Source organism: Dipodomys merriami, unplaced genomic scaffold (genome assembly GCF_024711535.1).
Source record: "Dipodomys merriami isolate MVZ:Mamm:240054 unplaced genomic scaffold, mDipMer1.0.p SCAF_9, whole genome shotgun sequence".
In the NCBI taxonomy this organism is placed as follows: Eukaryota; Metazoa; Chordata; class Mammalia; order Rodentia; family Heteromyidae; genus Dipodomys; species Dipodomys merriami.
Genome location: NW_027206512.1, coordinates 23999993 through 24021315, shown reverse-complemented (window position 1 = coordinate 24021315; position 21323 = coordinate 23999993). Strand labels below are relative to the sequence as shown.

The window sequence follows — 21323 nt, the reverse complement described above, 5'->3', positions numbered from 1 at the left end:
CCCAGGCAGTTCAGTGGGAAGCAAAGTACTTCCTTGCTTTCTCTTCTAAAATTACTTTTACTATTTGTTTGCTTGCATGCCTGATCTTAAGTATATGTGATAGCAAACTACAAAGTTCAAATTCTTAATTTTTTTTTTACTTAAAAACTTTAAAAAATTATCCTTAAGTAGTTATACAAAGGAGATATTATACAATAAAGCAATTTATGAATATAATGCATTTTGATTGATCATTGTCACCTCCTTCAACATTTTCATCCCCATTTGACCCACTCCTTTCCTTACTTTTCTTAATTTTATGGTATGTACAGTGAAGTCTTGACTGCATTCTCACCGATTTCTCCCCTTTATTATCTGTCTGTCTCCCTTTAACCTCACCTACCTATTTCCTGGTGTTCATTTTGTTGGGTTTTGACCTAGTCTGTCTAAAAGATTACTATTTGAGCTCTCCAAAGAGTCTGTTATACATCAGTTAATTTATTTGCAAACACTTGCATATCACCCTACATGTTACTTATAGATTTATAGGTGCATTCTTTCTAACATAATTGAGGGAAACCATGTAACTTTTGTTTCTCTGGGTCTGTCTTATTTTACTGAGTATAATTTTTATGTCTTTCCATTTCCTTACAAATGGTACAATATTATTCTTTCTAATAGATGAATAAAATTCCATTGTGTGTGTTTACTACATTTTCTTAATCCATTTGTCCACTGAGGGCTGATTTCATATCTTGGCTGTGGTGAATAGTATTGCAGTGAACATGGTTGTACTGGTGACTTTACTGTAATCTTGTTTGTACCCAGGAGTGGGATTGCTGGGTTATAGAGTAGGTCTATGTTTAGTTTTTTAAAGACCCTTCATATTGCTTTCCAGAGTGGTTGAACAAACTTATATATTGCCACCAACAGTGTATTAGTTTTCCCTGTTGGCCACATCCTCCCCAGCATTTGTTGTTGTTTGTTTTCTGGATAGTGTCCATTTCTAACTGGGATAAGATGGAATCTCAGTGTTGTTTTGATTAGCATTGAAGTTTTTTTGTATGTTTTTATTGTAAAAATAGTGTACACAGGGGTTATAGTTACATGAGTAAGATAAGAGTACATTTCCTATTGAGCATTGTTAGCTCCTCCTTTGTTTTTCCCCTACCATCCCTTCTCTCCCCACTTCCTCAACTCTCCCCCCTCCCCACCCCGCCCCAGTTGTAAGGTTCGTTTTCTACATAGTGTCTTGTACATCTCATTGTTACAATGGGTCATCCTGTATCCTTGTTTCAACATTTTGTTATTTCCCTTCCACTCCCCAAATTAGAAAAATGTATATACAAGATGCAGGACACTGATATCAAATGCAGTGAAAACAGGGGTTAAACAGTAGGGGAAGAACACACAAGAGAAACAAAAAAAAAATCACGTAGTACATTTTTAGATACATTAAAAACAATAGCAAGAAGAAAGAAAAAAACAAGTTGTCCCTATCTTGGGGTTCATTTCACTTATCATCTTATCTGGTCATATGTACATAGCTTTTGACCTTTTCTGCTTGTCCTTGACTTATATTAGCTATTACAAATAAGGGAAACTATGGGACCTATGTTTCTTTGGGCCTGGCTTACTTCACTTAATATAAGTTTTTCCCAAGTCTTTCCATTTCCTAACTAACGGGGCAATGCCATTCTTTCTGATGGAGGCATAGAATTCCATTGTATACATATACCACATTTTCTTGATCCATTCATCTACTGAGGGGCATCTGGGTTGGTTCCATATCTTAGCTATGATAAATAATGCTGCAATAAGCAGAGTTGTGCTGGTAGCTTTAGTATGGCCTTGTTTGTGATTCTTTGGGTAAATGCTCAAAAGAGGGATTGTTGGGTCAAAGGGGAGCTCTATGTGGAGTCTTTTGAGGAACCTCCATGCTGCTTTCCAAAGTGGTTGAATAAGTTTATAGTCCCACCAGCAATGCAGTAGAGTTCCCTTCTGGCCACATCCCCTCCAGCATCTGTTGTTATTAGAGTTCTTGACTATAGTCATTCTAACTGGGGTGAGGTAGAATCTCAATGTTGTTTTGATTTGCATTTCTTTTATGGCTAGAGAGGTTGAGCATTTCTTCATGTGTCTATTGAGCATTCTTATTTCCTCTTCACTTGTTTATCTGGCAGTTGTTTCTTTGAGGATTTGTTGTTGGGGGATTTAATTTCTTGATTTCTAAGTATATTTTAGATATGAAAGACTCTTGTCTGATGTATGGCTAGTGAAGATTTTTTTCTTCTTTTTTTATTAATAAGTTTTTTTATTGTGAAAATACCATACAGAGGGGTTATAGATCTCCCGATTTCTTGGTTTTCTATTGATCTTGCTAGCTGTGTCCTTTGCCATGCAGAAACTCTGTAATTTTATGCAATCTCATTTGTTCAACCTTTCTTTGATTTGTTGTGTTTCTGGGTCTTTATTAACAAAATTTCAGCCTGTGCCAAGGAACCCTAGAGTTTCTCCAATTCTTTTTTTTTCTTTTTTTTTGGTCAGCCATCCAGTTTGAACTTTGAGCCTGGGCGCTGTCCCTGTGCTCTTCAGCTCAAGGCAAGTGCAATAACACTTGAGCCACAGCGCCACCTCTGGTTTTCTGGTGGTTTGTTGAAGATAAGAGACTTTCCTGCCTGGGATGGCTTTGAACCATGATCCTAAGATCTCAGCTTCCTGAGTAGTTAGGCATGAGCCCCTGGTGCTCAACAAATTTTGAATTCTTATCCAAGCATTTCATCAAGAGCTGGCTTACGCCCCCTCCCCACCCAGCTGCAATTATATCATGCCTTTGGCAGGGGGTTTCCTTTTCATGAACTGTTATGCTAGTTTGGTGATATCTCACTACAGTTGCCAATGGACACTCTATGTATTTGTGGATGAGAAGCTAACAATTTATTTGAATTACACTTATTAAATTTAGGGGTTATATAAACTCGTCTATTAAGTCTAAGGATTGTGTAGGTCAGTCTTTCTTATATGAAGTAAGTACCTTGCCTTAAAGATTTTTGGCAGTCTCTTCTTCAGTACATGGTGCTGGCAAAATTGGTTAAATACCTGTAGAAAACTAAAGTTAGCTCCCTATATATCACCCTGTACCAGAATCAACTCCAAATGGATCAAAGACCTTGAAATCAAATCAGACACCCTGAAAACATTTCAGGAAGGAATAGGAGAAACCCTAGGTCTTCTAAGCACAGGCCAAAATTTTCTCAATAGAGACCCAGAATCACACCAAATCAAAGAAAGGGACAAACAGGACTGCATGAAGCTGCAGAGCTTCTGCATGGCAAGATCAATAGAAAGCCCACAGATTGGGAGAAGATCACTAGCCATACAACGGACAAGGGTCTCATATCTAAAATATACTTGGAACTCGAAAATTAAATCCCCCAACAACAAATCCTCAAAGAAACAACTGCCGCATAAACAAGTGGGCTAAAGATTTAAAAAGAAACTTCTCTGAAGAGGAAAGAAGGATGGCCAATAGACACATGAAGAACTGCTCAGCCTTTCTAGCCATAAAAGAAATGCAAATCAAAACAACATTGAGATTCCACCTCATCCCAGTTAGAATGGCTAGAATCAAGAACTCTAATAACAACAGATGCTGGAGGGGATGTGGCCAGAAGGGAAGTCTACTGCATTGCTGGTGGGAGTATAAACCTGTTCTACCACTTTGGAGAGTAGTATGGAGGTTCCTCAAAAGACTTCACATAGAGCTCCCTTATGACCCATCAATCCCACTTTTGGGCATTTACCCAAATGATCACAAACAAGGCCATACTAAAGCTACCAGCACAACTCTGTTTATCTTAGCATAGCTAAGATATGGAACCAACCCAGATGCCCCTCAGTAGATGAATGGATCAAGAAAATGTGGTATATATATATATATATATATATAATATTTATTCCATTTTGTATATATTGTGTACACACACACACACACACACACACACACACACACACACACACACACACACACACACACACACACACACACACACACACACACACACACACACACACACACACACACACACACTGGAATTCTATGCCTCCCTCAGAAAGAATGACATTGCCCCATTTGTTAGGAAATTGAAAGAGTTGGAAAAACTTATATTAAGTGAAGTAAGCCAGGCCCAAAGAAACATAGGTTCCATGGTTTCCCTTATTTGCAATAACTAGTATATGTCTGGGACAAGCAGAAAAGGTCAAAAGCTATGTATTTATGACCAGATAAGATGATGTTAAGCGAAATGAACCCCAAGATAGGGACAGAAGTGGTTTTTTTCGTTCTTGCTATTGTTCCTAACGTATTTATAATGTACCATGTGGTTTTCTTTTTTTTTTTTTTGTTCCTTTGTTCCACCCCCACGGTATAACCTCTGTTTTCACTGTATTTGATATCATGCCCTTCATCTTGTATATACATTTTTCAAATTTGGGGAGGGGAAGGGAAATAACAAAATGCTGAAATAAGGATACAGGTTGACCCATTGTAACAATGAGATGTACAAGACACTATGTTGAAAACAAACTTTATAATTTAGGTAGGGAGTGATGGTGGAGAGGAGGAGTGGAGGGGGGATGGATTGTAGTTGAGGAGGTGGGGGGGAAGGAATTGTAGGGGAAAAACAAAGTAAGAGTTAACAATGCTTGATAGAAAATGTACTCATTACCTTGCTCATGGAACTGTAACCCCTCTGTACAGTATTTTTACAATAAAAAACGTATTTAAAATATTTTTTTTGTATTTTCACAATAAAAAATGTACTTCTAATTAAAAAAAAATAAACATAAGCATTGAACTTTAAAAAAAAAGATTTTTGGCAGCTTCACAAAAGTGCCTGGAATTTGTTTTAAGTTTTTTTATATTTTTTTAAAAAAATTTTATTGTAAAGGTGATGTACAGAGGGGTTACAGTTATGTGATTCAGGTAATTGAGTGCATTTCCTTTTGAATGACTCCAAACACAATGTCACTTCTTCCTTACGAATTATGGCTGTTTAAAAAATTTGCTCTTTTTTTAACTATTGCAAATCAATAAATTCTAACAGAGGATTTTAAAATTTGAGCCTAAAATGTCTCATAATAAGTAGGTAACTGTTTCTGATTCTTTATGCATCTTACTATTTTATCGACTTCTTGTGGGGTTGGAAAGTCTGTCTATCAAACTTTGCCTTTTCCTGTGTCCTTTCCCTCATTCTAAGTTTTCTTGTACCTATACTTCTAGTTGAGTTTTTTAGTCTAAGAAGTAAAGCAGCACCTTTTGGCAATCTAGCACTTATCTAGTTCTCTACCTCCTCTTCAACATATTTCTTTTCACAATGAAGAAAATAGTAAATGTCTCAATGTTGCTTCCTTACATTTTCTTGTCAATAGTTGTCGATGTGTTTTAGGCATCTTGTCATAAAACCAGGTTAACATTAAATAAGACAGGGAAGGCACTACTGAACTCCTATTTTGGGAATGCTGTTCACTGGTTTTGGAAAAATGAATATGCTATATGTTTTGGAATCTTTTCTTTGAACTGATGAGAATAGAAATTTACTTGATTATAGAAAGAATAGATAAAAACCATTTCTTGATGTCTAATTAGAGATGTATGTGGGAGGCTGGGTGGGATGAGGTAGGAGAGAATGAGGAGCACTGGAGCGATCAGAGATTTTACCTCTCCTTTGGGGATCCTTCAGCTGAAATCTCAAATAAAAGTAATTATAGGCTGCCTTTTTCTAAAATAGGCTTAGGGTGAAATGAAAGTAACATTGAAGACTGAGCTTAGTGTGTCATGAATGACATGGAACTGTGGACCCACTACAAGTTGACCTAAAATTCACCTCTTCGCTTCCTTCCTCTATACTAGGAAGCAAACATAATTATAAGGTTGATGGGATGAATATAGTGTTGAAAAAGTATTCAAGCAATGATGATGCCCTTGATGAGATGATAAAGCCCTTCTTGTTCCTTACACCTGAGCTATTCACCTGTGGTATTTTATGGAGAGGACACTTGGCTAGCTGTGACAGCATCCTAAATCTCTCCAAACAGTGTTTTCTGCTCCTGCATGATGGGGATGATCACAGAGTTGCAAGAAGAGTCAGCTGTGACTGAATGGCATGCTTACAAGCATTTGTTATGGTTGCTGTCCATTGAACGTATTATAGTAAACACAGCAATGTGCTTCCCAGGAAGGAACTGGAAGATCCTTCCTCTATCCAACACATGCATATGTTGTTAACCAGCAAGTCATCTATAGAATCTTTAAATTGCTAAATTTTTAGTTCGCTGGCTTGTGCAGTTGTTTGATTCTTCCAAGTTCTGAATCATCCTAGTAGTAAAGTGGGTATAAGTGAGAGCCACCTTAAGTTGGATCACTGTGGAATTACTAAGTAGAAGAGTCTCCAGTTTGCCTGAAAACATTAGAGCAATAACCACAAGAATGTAGTAGGCTGTACTATCTCAGGAATTGGGAGATTTGGAAGTGACAATTTCATTGTACTTTCTGCTTGGGCTTTCTGTACTCTCTGGGAATAAACAAGAATTACACAGTAATGATTCTGATGTTCAGAGATAAGCAGGACAGCCATGTTTGCTTCTCTGCAGTGCTGTCTTTCATGTGGATTGTGACACATTCCAAGACATTTAGAATGTGTTGGGAACTCCTACCCTCTGTCACTGCAAGGCATGTAGGATACTTACATGATATTACGGTAAGTGGCAAATAAAGGACTCAGTGCCCTTGACTGTATGCTTGAGTGAACACTGTCAAATGTGGATCCCAGGAATTTAACTTTATAGTAGCAAGAATAAACTTTATTCTAGTAATATTTACAATAGTCACCTCTTCTTCCAGGCACTGGTGATTCATGCCTGTGATCCTAGCTCCACAGGAGGCTGAGATCTGAGCATCGTGATTCTGAAACCAGCCCAAGCAGAAAAGTCTTTGAGATACTTATCCCTAATTTAGCATAAAAAAAAGCTAGGAGGCTGGGCGCTGGTGGCTCATGCCTGTAATCCTAGCTACTCAGGAGGCTGAGATCTGAGGATCTCTGTTCAAAGCCAGCCCGGACAGGAAAGTCCATGAGACTCTTATCTCCAATAAACCACTCAGAAAATCGGAAGTGGCACTGTGGCTCAAGTGCTAGAGCACTAGCCTTGAGCTGAAGAGCTGAGGGACAGCACCCAGGCCTAGAGTTCAAGCCCTACAATGGACAAAAAAAAAAAAAAAAAAAAGCTGGGAATGGAGCTGAGGGCAAGAGGTAGAGCACTAACTTGAACACAAAAGCTCAGGGATAGTGAGTGCCTAGTTCCTAGTTTAAGCCCCAGGACTGGCGCGTGCGCGCGCACGCACACACACGTCACCTCTTCCTAATGTACTACTGCTGTTTTAAAAAAGCTTTGCTCTTTAAAAAAAATTATTGCAAGTCAATAATTTCTAGCAGAGGATTTTTAAATTTGAGCCTAAAAAGTCTCTTACAATAAGTAGGTAACTGTTCTTGATTCTTTGAGCATCTTACTAGTTTTTAGACTTCTTGAAGGATTGGAAAGCCTGTCTATCAAACTGTTCCTTTTTTTTACATGTAAAACAACATGACATGCTCAACTTTTCTGTTCCCTCGAGCCTGCAGTCATTTTGAGAGTCATAATATAAAAATAGCCATTAATTTTCCTGACATTTTTCTGAGACAGATAAAGCACCATTAATGAAAATAAATACAAAGGTTAACCTGTGATAGTCTTACCCACAATGATGTCTTTTCAGCAGGAATGTTGCTTTATTGATCAAGAAGACAGGTATTCTGTCCGTCTCAGTTCTGTGTTGTTTTTGTTACTTAATACATATGACTCACTAAATATTTGGTCATTACTTTGAGGAAGCATGCCTACCTCTTCCAGCCCATCAAAAGCAAGCCTGTCTTCTTCTTTGTTCTCATGAGCAAGGAAGCTGAAGAGCAGAATGTTGCTGGAGAAATACTTGGTCATGCAGCAGTCATCATCCTAGTTCCTCATGGTCTACTTAATCCCAGAACCATAAAGAGAAAACAGTTACCAATAATATAGGTGGAGAAGGAGGGCACTCTGAGGTCAGAAATTGCTCAGCTTTGTGCAGTGATTTTTCTCCAGCAGTTCCTGGAAGACAATACCTTCCTTACCAAGCATAATCTATTTACCATGCCTCGAGGATTCCCACAAAGAGTTTATAGCCATGTGAGTCCTAGAGAGATATGGCTTCCTTGAAGGCCATCACTGAGAGTATAAAACGTGGGCGTGTGGCACATTGACTGGCAGCAGAGCAGCTGGAAATGAGTGTGAAGGATTCTTTAAATTGGCAGACAGTTTCTAAAATTCTAAATATGATGATGACAGTTGTACAACTCTGTAAGTATACCAAAACCATTGAGGTATGTTCATAAGGTACACTTGTACATGGGCCTGAGATTTGGAATGTCCTGAAAGAACTTCCATTGCCACTTGGTTATCTGGAGGGGCACCATAGCAGCCTGGAGGGCTGAATCACATCTGAAACTTCCCACCTGTTGAAAGGAGTTGTAGACATGTTGGGAACAAGATCATGAGGAGGGCAGGTGGTGTCATTTTTGTGAGGGTGACAACTTAAATTAGGTTCTCAAAGCTAAAGGATCTTCCTGTCTAGAGTTGGAAGACTCAGTCTGAATCATTGTAACTCAGCAGGCTAAAGTCCACTTTAGAGTCAGAAATCTGACCTTACAATTTTAATGGCCCAAAGAGACTGTCTTTCCAATGGCTTGATGAATGTAAAACACAGATTTGGGTGAATGTATCAAATCTTTCTGTATAACCTCAGTGTGACTAATGTAACTTAATTACACATTGTTTTTGCTTACCTGCCATTATTCAGGCATAGAAAAATATTATGACAACATTCCTACCTTGGGGGGTGTGTGTGTGTGTGTGTGTGTGTGTGTGTGTGTGTGTGTGTGTGTGTGTGTGTGTGTGTGTGTGTGTGTGTGTGTGTGTGTGATTGTGTGTGTGTGTGTGTGTGTGTGTGTGTGTGTGTGTGTGTGTGTGTGTGTGTGTGATATTTTCCTAATTCCTAAATGAAGCTTTCAGCATTTGATTTACTGAAGAAATTGGTTGGCTTTGCTTACTTGAATTGTTGGGACTTGAGATAAAACCTCCTGACTCCTTGAGTAACTGGAGCTCAGGAAACAATTGACGCTGTTTCTTATTTCACATTGTTTCTGAGACATTTCCTACTTCCTAGTATAATATAGCTTTCCCATGAGAACCATTTACTTGCAAATGGTTAGACATGATAAACTTCTCATGGCACACATTCTGTGGGGAGTTTCACCATGCTTTGTTTGGAATAACAAGTTGCTGGGTATTTCTCTTTCTCCCTTTCTTCCTCCTAGCTCCCTTTCTATCTTTCCCTCTCCCCTCCCCTTCCCTGCATGTGTATAGTGAGGACTTCTGCTCCAGGTTCATTCCCAGTATGAGCTGTTTCTTTTGCTCACTACCACATTGACTTCAGCCTCTTTATTCCTTAGTTGGAATCTGTTTTTTAAAGCGACATATTCTTTTAATGCTGCCTGTCTAAGGAAACCGCCTGTGAATGGTGGTTTTTTAGATGTGTTGACAGCAGTTGAGATCAGAATGCTGTATGTGGATTTCACTGTGGTATGTGATATTATCTCTGGCACTGGGACATGTGTCAAAGAATAAGTCCAGAAATGGGAAATGAAAACCATCGATGAGATAAACTAATCGGACTTACAGTTAAAAAAATGGTCACATTAGTTCTGAACTGATGTTTTTCACATTCCAAAGTTGTGTTGTAGATAGATAGAATGAAAGTAAAAGTTCCCAACTAAAAAGATTTGGAATTTTGAATTCTTTTCTCTTTTGTCTTACCAGATATTTGCAAAAAAATATACTAAGTCGATTTTGCAGCTCCCTCCATCCAGAGAACTAAAGGCATTACTCAATCCTTTTTCTCCATGCCTTTCTCTTCAAGGCAGTTTTTGCTGGGCTGAGTTTATTTTTATCATTGCAACAACCAGTTTTTAGAAACTTTTGGAAAAGAAAAATGAGAAAGACACTGTAGCTGACATTCATTGTAGCTGTTTCCTAGTGTGAACATTTGAGTATTTCTGAAATCTTCTCTCCAACTATGTCTTCTTATCTCAGTCTGTCCCAGTTCTAAGTCTCTGTTCTGCTGATATGGTAAAAAAAGAAAAAGACAAAAAAGTTATACTGTAAAACTTTTTCCCCAGCACAATGACCTTTTTTTTTTTTTTTTTTTGACTTTTTGAACTTTGCTTTAGATCTTTATTTTTGTAGCTCCCTTTCTAGCACCTTAGCCAATACAATCACACACTCAACAAGGATAGACAGGAAAAGCCTCTAGGGTTTACCCAAATGAATGATGGGATTGAGACCCAATGTAGTTAAGAAGAGCATATAGTTCATTGATGGCAGACATGTGGCCATAGGCAAGGACTCCTGGCACTTTGGTATTTACTTGTTTTCCTAGACAAAAAGAAGGTCATCTGGATAGAACTAGAGTCCATACTAGTACAAATCCAGTTCTAGAACCAACAGGTTTAATTACAGTGTTGCTACATGAAAATTAGGAGAGAATTCTGATTTTCCAGTTTTGATATGCCAAGTCGTGAATGATACCATTGAATTGATAGATCTTTTCTCAGACCTGTGGATCTTGAATATTTTGTGTGTAGCAGATAATAGAATTTGATGGTGTTGTGTGTGTGTGGGGGGTTAGTGGTGGTGGTGGTGGTGGTGGTGGTGAGGGCACACACCTGTAATCCTACCTACTTGTATCCTAATCTGAAGCGGACAGAGGCAAAAGCCTAAACCCTTATCTGGAAAACATACTAAAAAACAAAAGGTCTAGGGGTGTGGCTTAAGTAGGGTGGAGCACTTGCTTAGAAGGTGTGAGGTCCTGAATTCAATCCTCAGTACTAACCCTTCCCCCTAAACTATTGGATATTACTAAAAATTTGTGTTGTACCTTCTGTTTAGGTCACCATACCATCTACATTGGGGTCCACGTGCCCAAGAGCTACCGGAGAAGGAGACGTCACAAGAGAAAGACAGGGCATAAAGAAAAGAAGGAAAAGGAGAGAATCTCTGAGAACTACTCTGACAAATCAGATGTGGAGAATGCTGATGAGTCCAGCAGCAGTATCCTGAAACCTCTCAGTGAGTAATCTCTGGGCTCAGTGCCTTTCTGCCTTGCTCCTTATCTTGGGGGAAGATACCTTCTAGAATTTTGGGGCTCATGGAGTAAAACAGTTATATGGGAATGGTCTCTGAAGGAAAATGTTGGTGGAGATGTTTTTCTTGAGCCAGACAGGTTGATCTGTGAAGTCAAGTAAAAGATTCTGTGCTAATTGTAAAAAGCAAATCAGATAACAGTTTAGGTAGAGTTATGTACTGTACATTCTGTTAGTAATAGGTAGAGTTCTGTTTTGTATATTCTGTTAGTAAAATGGGACAGTGTTACAGGTGGCATTTAGTATGGTGGTCAACAGTGGCTGGAAGACTTTTAATAAACTCTTCAGATTGTTTCTGCTTAGGAAAAGGTTTTGTTGAGACAATAGGTTAAAATGAGAGTATGTGCATACATACTTAGATATCCTTCCAAATGTCAGCGTTGCAGGTGACATTTACCTAGATCGAATTCAAGTACTTTCGAGATGTTGAACATAGGAGGCATAATGTATCCAGTTTAGCAGGAATAAGTCAGAGAACACCCTGAGGCCCAACATGATAGGATGGGCTGTATGCTTTGGGTGAGTGTTTATGCTGGTTACAAAACAGAATTCTTAGGGGAAAACTCAATGAATGATCTGCCTTAAATTTCATTCATGCCACTTGAGAGCAGTCACATGCATTTTTTTTTCTGTTGGATCTATGTCGTGTATCTATAGAGACAAGTCTTAGGGGCCAGATTCTGACTTGGGTTAGGTACACTGATGGCCTGTGGAGATTACATTTTGGGAAAAACATAAAGGTATTTAAAGGGGACTGTGGGAAAGCTTGATGTAATTAGAAGAATGAAGGGCGAAATAAGTCTTGAAGTGAACCATTGAGCATAGTGTCTATCATGCATTGTGAAAAGTTTCCAAGAACAGAATAGCAGTAGACCAAAAACACCTCTGAACGCAAGTAATACAGTGGGCCGTGTGTTTAGGCACATGTTCATGTTGCTTTTGTCTCTTTTAATGTGGAGAGTATTTGGCTGTAGGGTTAGCCTGTGGCTGAAGTGAGAATGAGCATGTGCAGTGGAAACACATGCCAGTTTTGGAAGATTCCCCAACAGGAATTACACAGTGACAGCTTCTCATGTTGGCAGAGTGCCGCACATTCTCCATCCCTCTGCTACCCTTGCAGAAATACAGACCCTGCAATAAAATGCATTATGGGTGGCAATGATAAAGATCAGGTTCTGTCATTGAAGGTGATGACAGGCCAAATTAGGATGAACAGCAAAGGGGTGTTGAAAAGTGAATTCACAGAGTTAAATTAAAGCTGGTGTGAAGTGTAATGATGTGAACTTTTTAGAGCCTTACCACTGGTACTCAGCAGGTGGCTTAGGAACCTAGAGAAGTTACTATGGTGCAGGAGCAGTACAGATAGGCCACTGAGTTAAAGGTTACAAGGGAATTCTGGAGATGGACCACTGAACTATAAAAGTGTCCGAATAAACGTGAGACTTAGAAGGGAACAGAGGGCCAGACACTGAAGTTCTATACTTCTCTTGGAATGTTGAGGGACTTTTATCCCCCCCAAATAACAGAGTGTATCTGGAGCACAGATCTCGATATGCTTTTTTTTTTTTTTTTTTTTTGGTCAGTTGTGGGGCCTGAACTCTGGGCCTGGCTCTGTCCCTCAGCTCTTCAACTCAAGGTTAGTGCTCTACCACTTGAGTCACAGTGCCACTTCCAGCCTTTTCTGCTTATGTGCTGTGAGGAATCGAACCCAGGACTCCATGCATGCAAGGCAAGCACTCTATGACTGAGCCACCTTCCCAGCCCTTAGATATGCATTTTAAAAAGGTCACAATTGATAGTTTGTACAAACAAAAGATAACATCCCCATGTATATTATTACTGCAGTTTATCTCTACTTACTATGTTTTGGGTAAGACCTGAACCAGTATCAAAGCAGTGTTGTGTCCAGGACATTTATGGTCGGTCTGTCTCTCTGTCTCTGTCTCTGTCTCTGTCTCTGTCTCTGTCTCTGTCTCTGTCTCTCTCTCTCTCTCTCTCTCTCTCTCTGTCTCTCTCTCTCTCTCTCCCTCTCTCTCCCTCCCTCCCCCTTTCATCACCCATTCTGTAGGAAAGAGTTCATTATTATATATAAAAAAAACATAGAGTGATATTCAGCTAGGATTTTGAGATTATAATTATTTTCTAGATTCTCAGGAAGATCAATACAAGCAGGGTCAGTTACACTCAGGGAATTAAGAATGAGCAGTTCAGAAAGACCCTGAACCTGAACTTGTCAGTCATGGTATGTTGTAGCTCTCAGTGGCATTTGGCAAGGTCAGTTTGGCTATTGAGTATAATATAAATATGGCAATTTTTTCTTTTTCTCACTTTTTCCCCTCCTTTATTCCTTCCCTTCCTTAACCTTTCCCTTTCCCTTTCCTTTTCCTTTTCCTTTCCCCTTTCCTGTCCTGTCCTGTCCTAACTAAGGTTTGAAAATACACTCACTAGGTAGGTATTTTACCTCCCAGCCCTTTTTGCTTTAGTTTCTCCTTCCCACAGCTATTTCCCTTGGCTGACCAGGTTCCTCCTATCTGTACTTCTCAAGTAGTTGGGATAACAAATGTGTGCCATCATCAAGTGGCAGTTGGTGCTGAAGGTGAATCCTCAGAGATTACCTCCTTGGGAAACTACTTTATATCATAGGTTAGGTTTTTTGAGGAATTCCTTGGGAGAAACAGTTGTTAAGGCCCGAATTGTTCAATGATAATAGGGATATTACTTATACATCTGCATTTTCTAGTTTGTTTTTCTTTTCCTGCATGATGAGTGATACTGTAATCTATCTTTGAGCTATATCTGGTATGAACTTGCTAAGTTGAACTGAAGATCTTTTCAATTTCTCTGCTGTATGTCATGGAGATGAGATGCATTGCGGGTTGGTTTTTCTGGTGCAATTCTTTAAAATAATTAAAAAATTATCTTTAAGTAGTTGTACACAGGAATTGCCATTTGACAAGCTGTTCATGGTGCAGTTCTTAAAATCTGGAATTTTTGCATCCAGATATAGAAAAAGATGTTAAAAAAAGAAAAGGACGTTTAATCCTCTGATGTTGGGGAAACCACAGGCCTCTGGCACCAATATGACAATAAAATTCTTATGAAAAACTCACTTTCTATGAAAACCTGTTCCTTATTATTGTTTTTCAAGCATAGCCACACGTAGTTTCTATTATTCTTGAATCTAGGATGTTTCTCTTTCCTGTATCTATAGACACATCACATCCTGTGGTTCAGATTCTTTTATATGTTGGCAGTACATCATGTGATGATTGTATTTTTTGGAAAAAAAGCCACAGACCTTACATAGCAATAAGAATTTGATAGAAATCATCTTCGCTTCATTGCTCTCATACCATATTGCAACCCTTCATTGACTTCTGTTGGTTCTGTTTCTAAACTGTATGAATCTGTCAACTTGTTTCCAGTTTTGATGCTATGTTTTGGCCAAGGGAAGCATGGTCTCTTACTTGGAACACTGCACAGCCTTTGCTTTTGAAGTCCTTCTTCACACAGACACAAGGTTGATCCTGATGAAATTGTGAATCAGGTCATACCATTCCTCTGCTGAATAATTCTTGTCATCCTTAGAATGCAGTCTCAGTTGGACATTTTGGCTCACAAAATCTCTCCAGTCATTTGTTCACTGTGCCAGTCTGTCTGCTTAAACTCTATTCTAGTCACATAGAATCTTTAGTTCCTTGCTGCAAAAACCTTTTATAGCTTAGGGGGCCTTTGCTTATGCAAACCCATCTTCCTGGAATGGTTGCCCTGTTCTTGTCCTACTTATTTATTTTATTTCTTTTACCTTTTAGCTTTTAGACGTTACTTCTTTATAGAGATCTTTTTTTGCTTTCAGTACTGAAGTACTGATAAGTCCAAGGTCTTGAACTTAGTCTGCAGACTCTAAAACCAACAAAATTAATGCTTCATTTTTCCTCTTCAGTAACTCATTCACTAATTTATTCTTTGGTGAGCATGTATTAAGCATATATTATGGGCTGGACACTGTGCTAGATAACAATGAACAACACAAACTTGATCTTTGAATTCTTTTTTTAAAATTTAATTTTATTGTCAAAGTGATGTACAGAGGTGTTACAGTTACATACGTAAGGTAATGAGTACATTTCTTGTTGAACATGGTTACCCCCTTGATCTTTGCCTTCTTTATTGAAGGTCCTCTACCATGTGAGACATGCGTATAACTCTTTTTTGCTAGAGTTGATTCTTGGATAGACTTACATTTTTGTCCATGCTAGCTGCACTGTAATCTTCCAACCTACTCTTTCCTATGTATTTGGGAAGAGAGGCAGGTCCCAATACACCCAGCATGTTGATTGAAAACAGGATCGCCTTGCATGGTGATCCTCCCATTTTCGGCCTCCTGTGTAGCTGTAGCTGGATTACAGGTGTAATTTATCAAGCCAGCCTCTGTTACTACTTTTATCTAAATAAGTTCTCCAGAGTTATTCTTTCATATTTATTTTTCATATATATTTAAAATATATTGCAGTAGATCATACATACTTTTCACATACATTTTAAAATATTTATTTCCTTTATAATACAGAACTTTTGTCAGTTTACAGCCTTGAGCTCTTGTGAGATTATCAGCTCCAGGGGGGTAAAGATCAGGGTTATCTTGTTCATTGTTATCTAGCACAGTGCCTTGCTTACAGTGTATGCTTAATACATGTTCATCAAGAAATAAATGAGTGAATGAGTTACTGGTGAGAAAAATAAAAGCATTGCCTTCATTGATCTATTTTCCAACTTTAGATAAAGGTTCAGTTACTTTTTCTTGTTCGTAAGCCTGGCACACTATTTCTTGCCCTGTCTTTCTCCCTTGCCATGTAAAATCAGGCTCTAACTTTTAATTGTTTCACTTTGGGAAGTACCTCATTAATTCAGCCATTGCCAACTTGGTGTTTTTGTCTGGGTTAGATGACTCCCAAGTGTGTGGAGTTGCTTGTTACCCACAGGTGATGGAAGAAATTGATCCACAGGGCACATAGATTCATCACACACTTAAAAAAGAACTCACTCTTCTACACAGAGCTTAGGGAACCAACTCAGAAGTCACATTCAAGAGACACAGAACTGAAAAATAGAGGCACTTCTAAGAAGAAATAACACACACACACACACACACACACACACACACACACACACACACACACACACACACACACACACACACACACACACACACACACACACACACACACACACACACACACACACACACACACACACACACACACACACACACACACACACACACCAGTGCTTCGGCACATCGGGAAAGTGGGAAAGTGACATTGTGGACAGGTTCATTTTGCTTAGAACAGAGATGGTTTTTCTTCTCTCCCTGTCTCTGGTGTTAAGACAGAGTTTCTAAAAAGTGGATGAGCATTTGAGCTGCACACATTTGGAATTACAGGGAGAACGCCAGCTTCATGTTCTCTTCTGAGCTTGGCAGCTGCTTCAAGTCCACACCTAGCTGCTATTCCCAGTGTGGCGTCAGAACCGTGTCCCAGCTGGGGATACAGAGAAGGAAACGTGTGGTCCACTGAGCCACGGGGAGAGAAAGGCTGGGGAAGAAAAGTGAGCTGGAAGAGCAGGCAGGAGAGACAAGGGAATGAGGAGGTGGTGTGGAGTGGGTGGTGGAGAGAAAAGTTAGATTGTGCTCTTTCTTAAAAATAATCCTTTTGCCTCCTCCACCATGCACTTTTCCCCCTCCCTAAGTTAGCAGCTGCCATCTTCTTAGGGTTGCCCAAAAAGTGGGTAGGGAGATGGTCCTGGCTGCTAGGATCTGCAACCGTGGTGTGGCTCGAGCTCTCAGTAGCATGCACCTCTGTCCTTTGTACTTTGCTAATGTCTGAGAATATTTATAGGGGTACCAGGGGCCACCCTGTGAGTGCAGAAACTGCCCTGCAGGTGTGTGAGATGAGAGGAGGCCCAGGCACAAACAGTGCATCCTGTCCAGCATATTGATGTGCTGTGTGAGGGATTTCTGGACAGGCTTGCGCAGGCCTGGGGCACACACGTCTTGCTCAGAGCGCATAGCACAGCAGCCTCACAACACGGTGTGGGGTAGGTGCGCCCAGATGTTGCTGTTTTGTGGCTCTTTGGTAGCTCTCTGGATGTGTACCAGAACTGATGGGTTTATGCTACTGGACATTGTTCTGGGAGCCTGGGACAGTGGATGCCAGTTGGTGGTCCAGCTATATTCAGGAAACTGAAATAGAGAAACGGGCAGCTGCTTTTGTTCGGGGTTTCCGGGTAAATGAACAGTGGAGCTTTTCATGAGAGCCAAGAATCTTTGGTGTTTTGTCATTTGACTTCCCCTTTTCCCAGTGCACACCCCTGTTCCCTCCCCAAGCCTGATCTCATATCATACTTCTGGGCACATTTCTACTTTTTTTTTTTTTTTGGTAAGGCAAGATCTTTGATTTTGATGTCATAAAGTTTCATTAATTTTTCTATAGGCCACTGACGTGTCCCCCAAATTCACTAGTGTGTAAAAGAGAAAAGACTCGTTGGGGTGCCTGTGAAATGAAGTAGTTCTGACTCAGTTTAAAGGGTGCTGGAGGTTCACACCTGTAATCACAGCTACTTAGGAGGCTGCAACCTGGAAGATTGTGGTTTGAGGCTGTCCCAGGAAAAAAAGTGTGTGTGACTCCATTTCCAAGCAACCAGAGAAGAGCTGGGCTAGTGGTGTGGCTCAAGTGGTAGAGTATGAGTTAAGCAAGCCAAGTGAGATGGCAGCTCTGAGTTCAATCACTGAGAGAGAGAGAGAGATAGAGAGAGAGAGAGGAAGACAGAGACAGAGACAGAGACAGAGAGACAGAGAGAGACAGAGAGAGACAGAGACAGAGAGACAGACAGAGACAGAGAGACAGAGACACAGAGACACAGACAGAGAGACAGAGACACAGAGAGAGACAGAGAGAGACACAGACACAGAGACAGAGACACAGACACAGAGAGAGACAGACAGGGACAGAGACAGAGAGACAGAGACAGAGAGAGACAGAGAGACAGAGACAGACACACAGAGAGAGATAGACAGAGACAGGGACAGAGACAGAGAGACAGAGACAGAGAGACACACAGAGACAGAGACACAGAGAGAGACAGACAGAGAGAGACAGACAGGGACAAAGACAGAGACAGAAACACGGGACTGTCTCTTTTTCTTTTTAAAGGTTTTTATTGTAAAGCTGATGTACAGTTGTGTAGTTACATAAATCAGGTATTGCATAAATTACTTTTTGAACACTGTTACCCCTCCCTCAGTTTCTCCCAGATTTTTCCCCTCTCGAACCCCCACAACCCCAAATAAGACTGTCTCTTTCCTTCTCATCTGCCTTTTACCTTGTGGAGGTAGGAGGGAGCAACTTCATCTTTATGCCTGAGAACAACTTTTTTTTTTTTAAATGTTAAAAATGAATTGAAAACTGAAACTGCCTTTCAGAAGGGGCCCTTGTGATGTGTGTTACTAGACAGGCAGCCTATTAGGTAAAGACAGATAGTTAAGCCCATTTCCTTGAGTTAGAAACCTATCTCAGGAACTGGGAAGTTAGCTCAGTGGTAGAGTGCTTGCCTGGCATGCATGAGGCCCTGGGTTTGATTCCTCAGCACCACATAGGCAAAAAGAAAAAAGCCGGAAGTGGTCCTGTGGCTCAAGTGGTAGAGTGCTAGCCTTGAGCTGAAGAGCTGAGGGACAGCGCCCAGGCCCAGAGTTCAGGCCCCACAGTTGGACCCCCCCCCCCAAGAAAAAAGAAGCGCATCTCACACCAGCATTGTAACCTTGGATTTTTGCGCTCCAGTTTCCTCATCTCTAACAGAGGATTCTGCTAGAGTTTTATCCCAGTGTTCTGCATGTCTTCTAAGTACTGCATCTGCTGAGCAGAACTGGCTAGCAGTCATTTTGAACTGTTCTACCTACCTTTCTCAGCATTACCTTTTCCCATCTAAGGCATGCAGATAATGTCAGGAGCTTCAGGCCAAAACTCGGGAGTAATTACTTCCTTAGAAACAACAATTATTCTTCTTTAAGTTTGTCCACTTTTTTGTAGTAGTAGTAGTAGTAGTAGTAGTACTAGTAGTAGTAGTAGTAATAGGGTTTAACTCAGGGCCTTGTACTTGTTAGGCAAATGCTCTACGACTTGAGTCCTGCCTCCAGCTGTTTTGCTTTAGTTTACTTTTCAGATAGATGGCACAGGCCAGTGCCAGCACACACTAGTGCTTCATCCAGCCCTTTCTGCCACGAATTCTCAATAGCTATTTTTTTTTTTTTTTGCTTTAGCCATCAGTTTGGCTCCTGGATCCCAACGGTATCTGTGGGGAGAACCAACCTAAATTAGGCCTCAACTTGTCAGCGTATGTCAGTCTCTGTGTTACCTGGCAGGTGAAAGTGCTAAGGAAACACAGGTTTCAGGTGGGCAGAGATGACACTGTCCTTTTGTGTGGAATACTGCTGGAGCAAGTGGCTCTGCTTACCTAGGATTTCATCAACATCTAGACTGTTTCTCACTCCTGCAAGCAAATGGATTGTTCTTTCTTTTATGGGGGGTGATTGGGGTGGGGGGTGGCTTTCTGGCTCTCTGTGTTTCTGAGAGAAGTTAAACTGGTTAAGGAGTTTGAAGGAAAAATGTATGGCATGTTGTCTTTTTTCGTATCACTGGGTTGGTGCACCAATATTGTGCTTTGTGTGGTACAAATAATTGCTGTTTATTCTTGTGCTAATGGATAAAAGGGCTGTGTTGCAGGCCCTGTCTTCTGTAGCCAGATGACTGTATAAATACAGGGAGCCTTGTCTTTTGCAATGCAGTTTCTTGGAGTCACCTCAGTGTGCCCTACAAATGGCAGTTCTCACACTATTTCTTTCCTGTTGCTAGTGGATATAATGGCAATAGCTACTCCAGCTGACCGTGCCATGAGCTGTTATGAATAGTGTGTTTACGTGTGCCATGGGAGAGCTGATGTTGTTGCTATTTATAGTGATGCAAGTTCAGGAGGCCCCCAGAGTTGTAGCATGCTCCAGGCCTGGGGTACTCAGGGCTAAAAGGAGTGGAAAATTGGGGAAAACCAGAACAGCATGTGGAATCTAATATGTGAAGCATTCCTCAGTCAAGTAAGCAGGCTATAGATGACTGTAGGTGGAAGGCAGGACACATTCTGTGATCCTGTGGTTTGGGGTTAAAATTTACAAGGCAGGGAATGAAGGAGGGAGGGAAAGAAGAAGGGGGAGGGAGAGAGAGAGAATGAGAGAGAGAGAGAGAGAGAGAGAGAGAGGGAGGGAGGGAGGGAGAGAGAGAGAGGGAGAGAGAGAGAAAGAGAAAGAGGGAGGAGGGAAGGGGGATTAGAATGCTCTTGAAGAATGACAGACATTGGCAAGGATCTTCTTGGAATGGTATTCTGTTTAGGAAAATTTTCATATAGAAGGAAATAGCTTTTGAAGGACACAGGAACCTTAATACCAGTAAATTCAGGGCTTTGTGAGTGTGGCCTGTTGGTTCAGAGTAGTTGAGGTGAGGACTGAGGTTATTCTATAAATAAAATTCTCCAGAATTCTTCCATGACCACAGTTTGGATGCAGTAATGTTAGGTTCTTTGAATAACTTTCTCGATGTGAATCTCAACTTTCATCACACTTTTATGGGGGGGCGGGCATTGTGAGCATGGAGTTCCCAAATTCCTGGTTGCATCTAGCATCAAAAATCTTCATTTTCCTTGTTCTTTTTCCTTCCATAGACAGCCAGACCCCAAGTCCTATTGGCTTTTCTTCAGCTTCTCTTGTGCCTGCCCCTTCCTTTGAAATCCTAAGGGAAGGCACTAGCTCTTTACTTACAGTCTTCTATGAAATCAAAGGAAGTTATTTCACACAAGGCTGCCAGAATGTAAAGTATCAATTCCATTTACTCTCTTTTTAGTTATAAAGACAAACAAGTAAATATAAATAAAAACTTGTGATATTACCCCTGATTGCTTAGCACAAGTCCCTAATTT

General features: G+C 40.3%; 1 protein-coding gene across 3 annotated transcripts in view; it reads left to right on the top strand.

The window, feature by feature from the left end:
* Slc4a4 (solute carrier family 4 member 4) overlaps positions 1-21323 on the top strand; it is a 366043-nt gene that overhangs the window by 74718 nt on the left and 270002 nt on the right. For all 3 annotated transcript variants that reach the window (XM_070012959.1, XM_070012960.1, XM_070012961.1), the window contains exon 3: positions 11053-11232. In XM_070012959.1, the coding sequence (XP_069869060.1) occupies positions 11053-11232 (180 nt within the window). The remainder of the gene's footprint in view (positions 1-11052; positions 11233-21323) is intronic.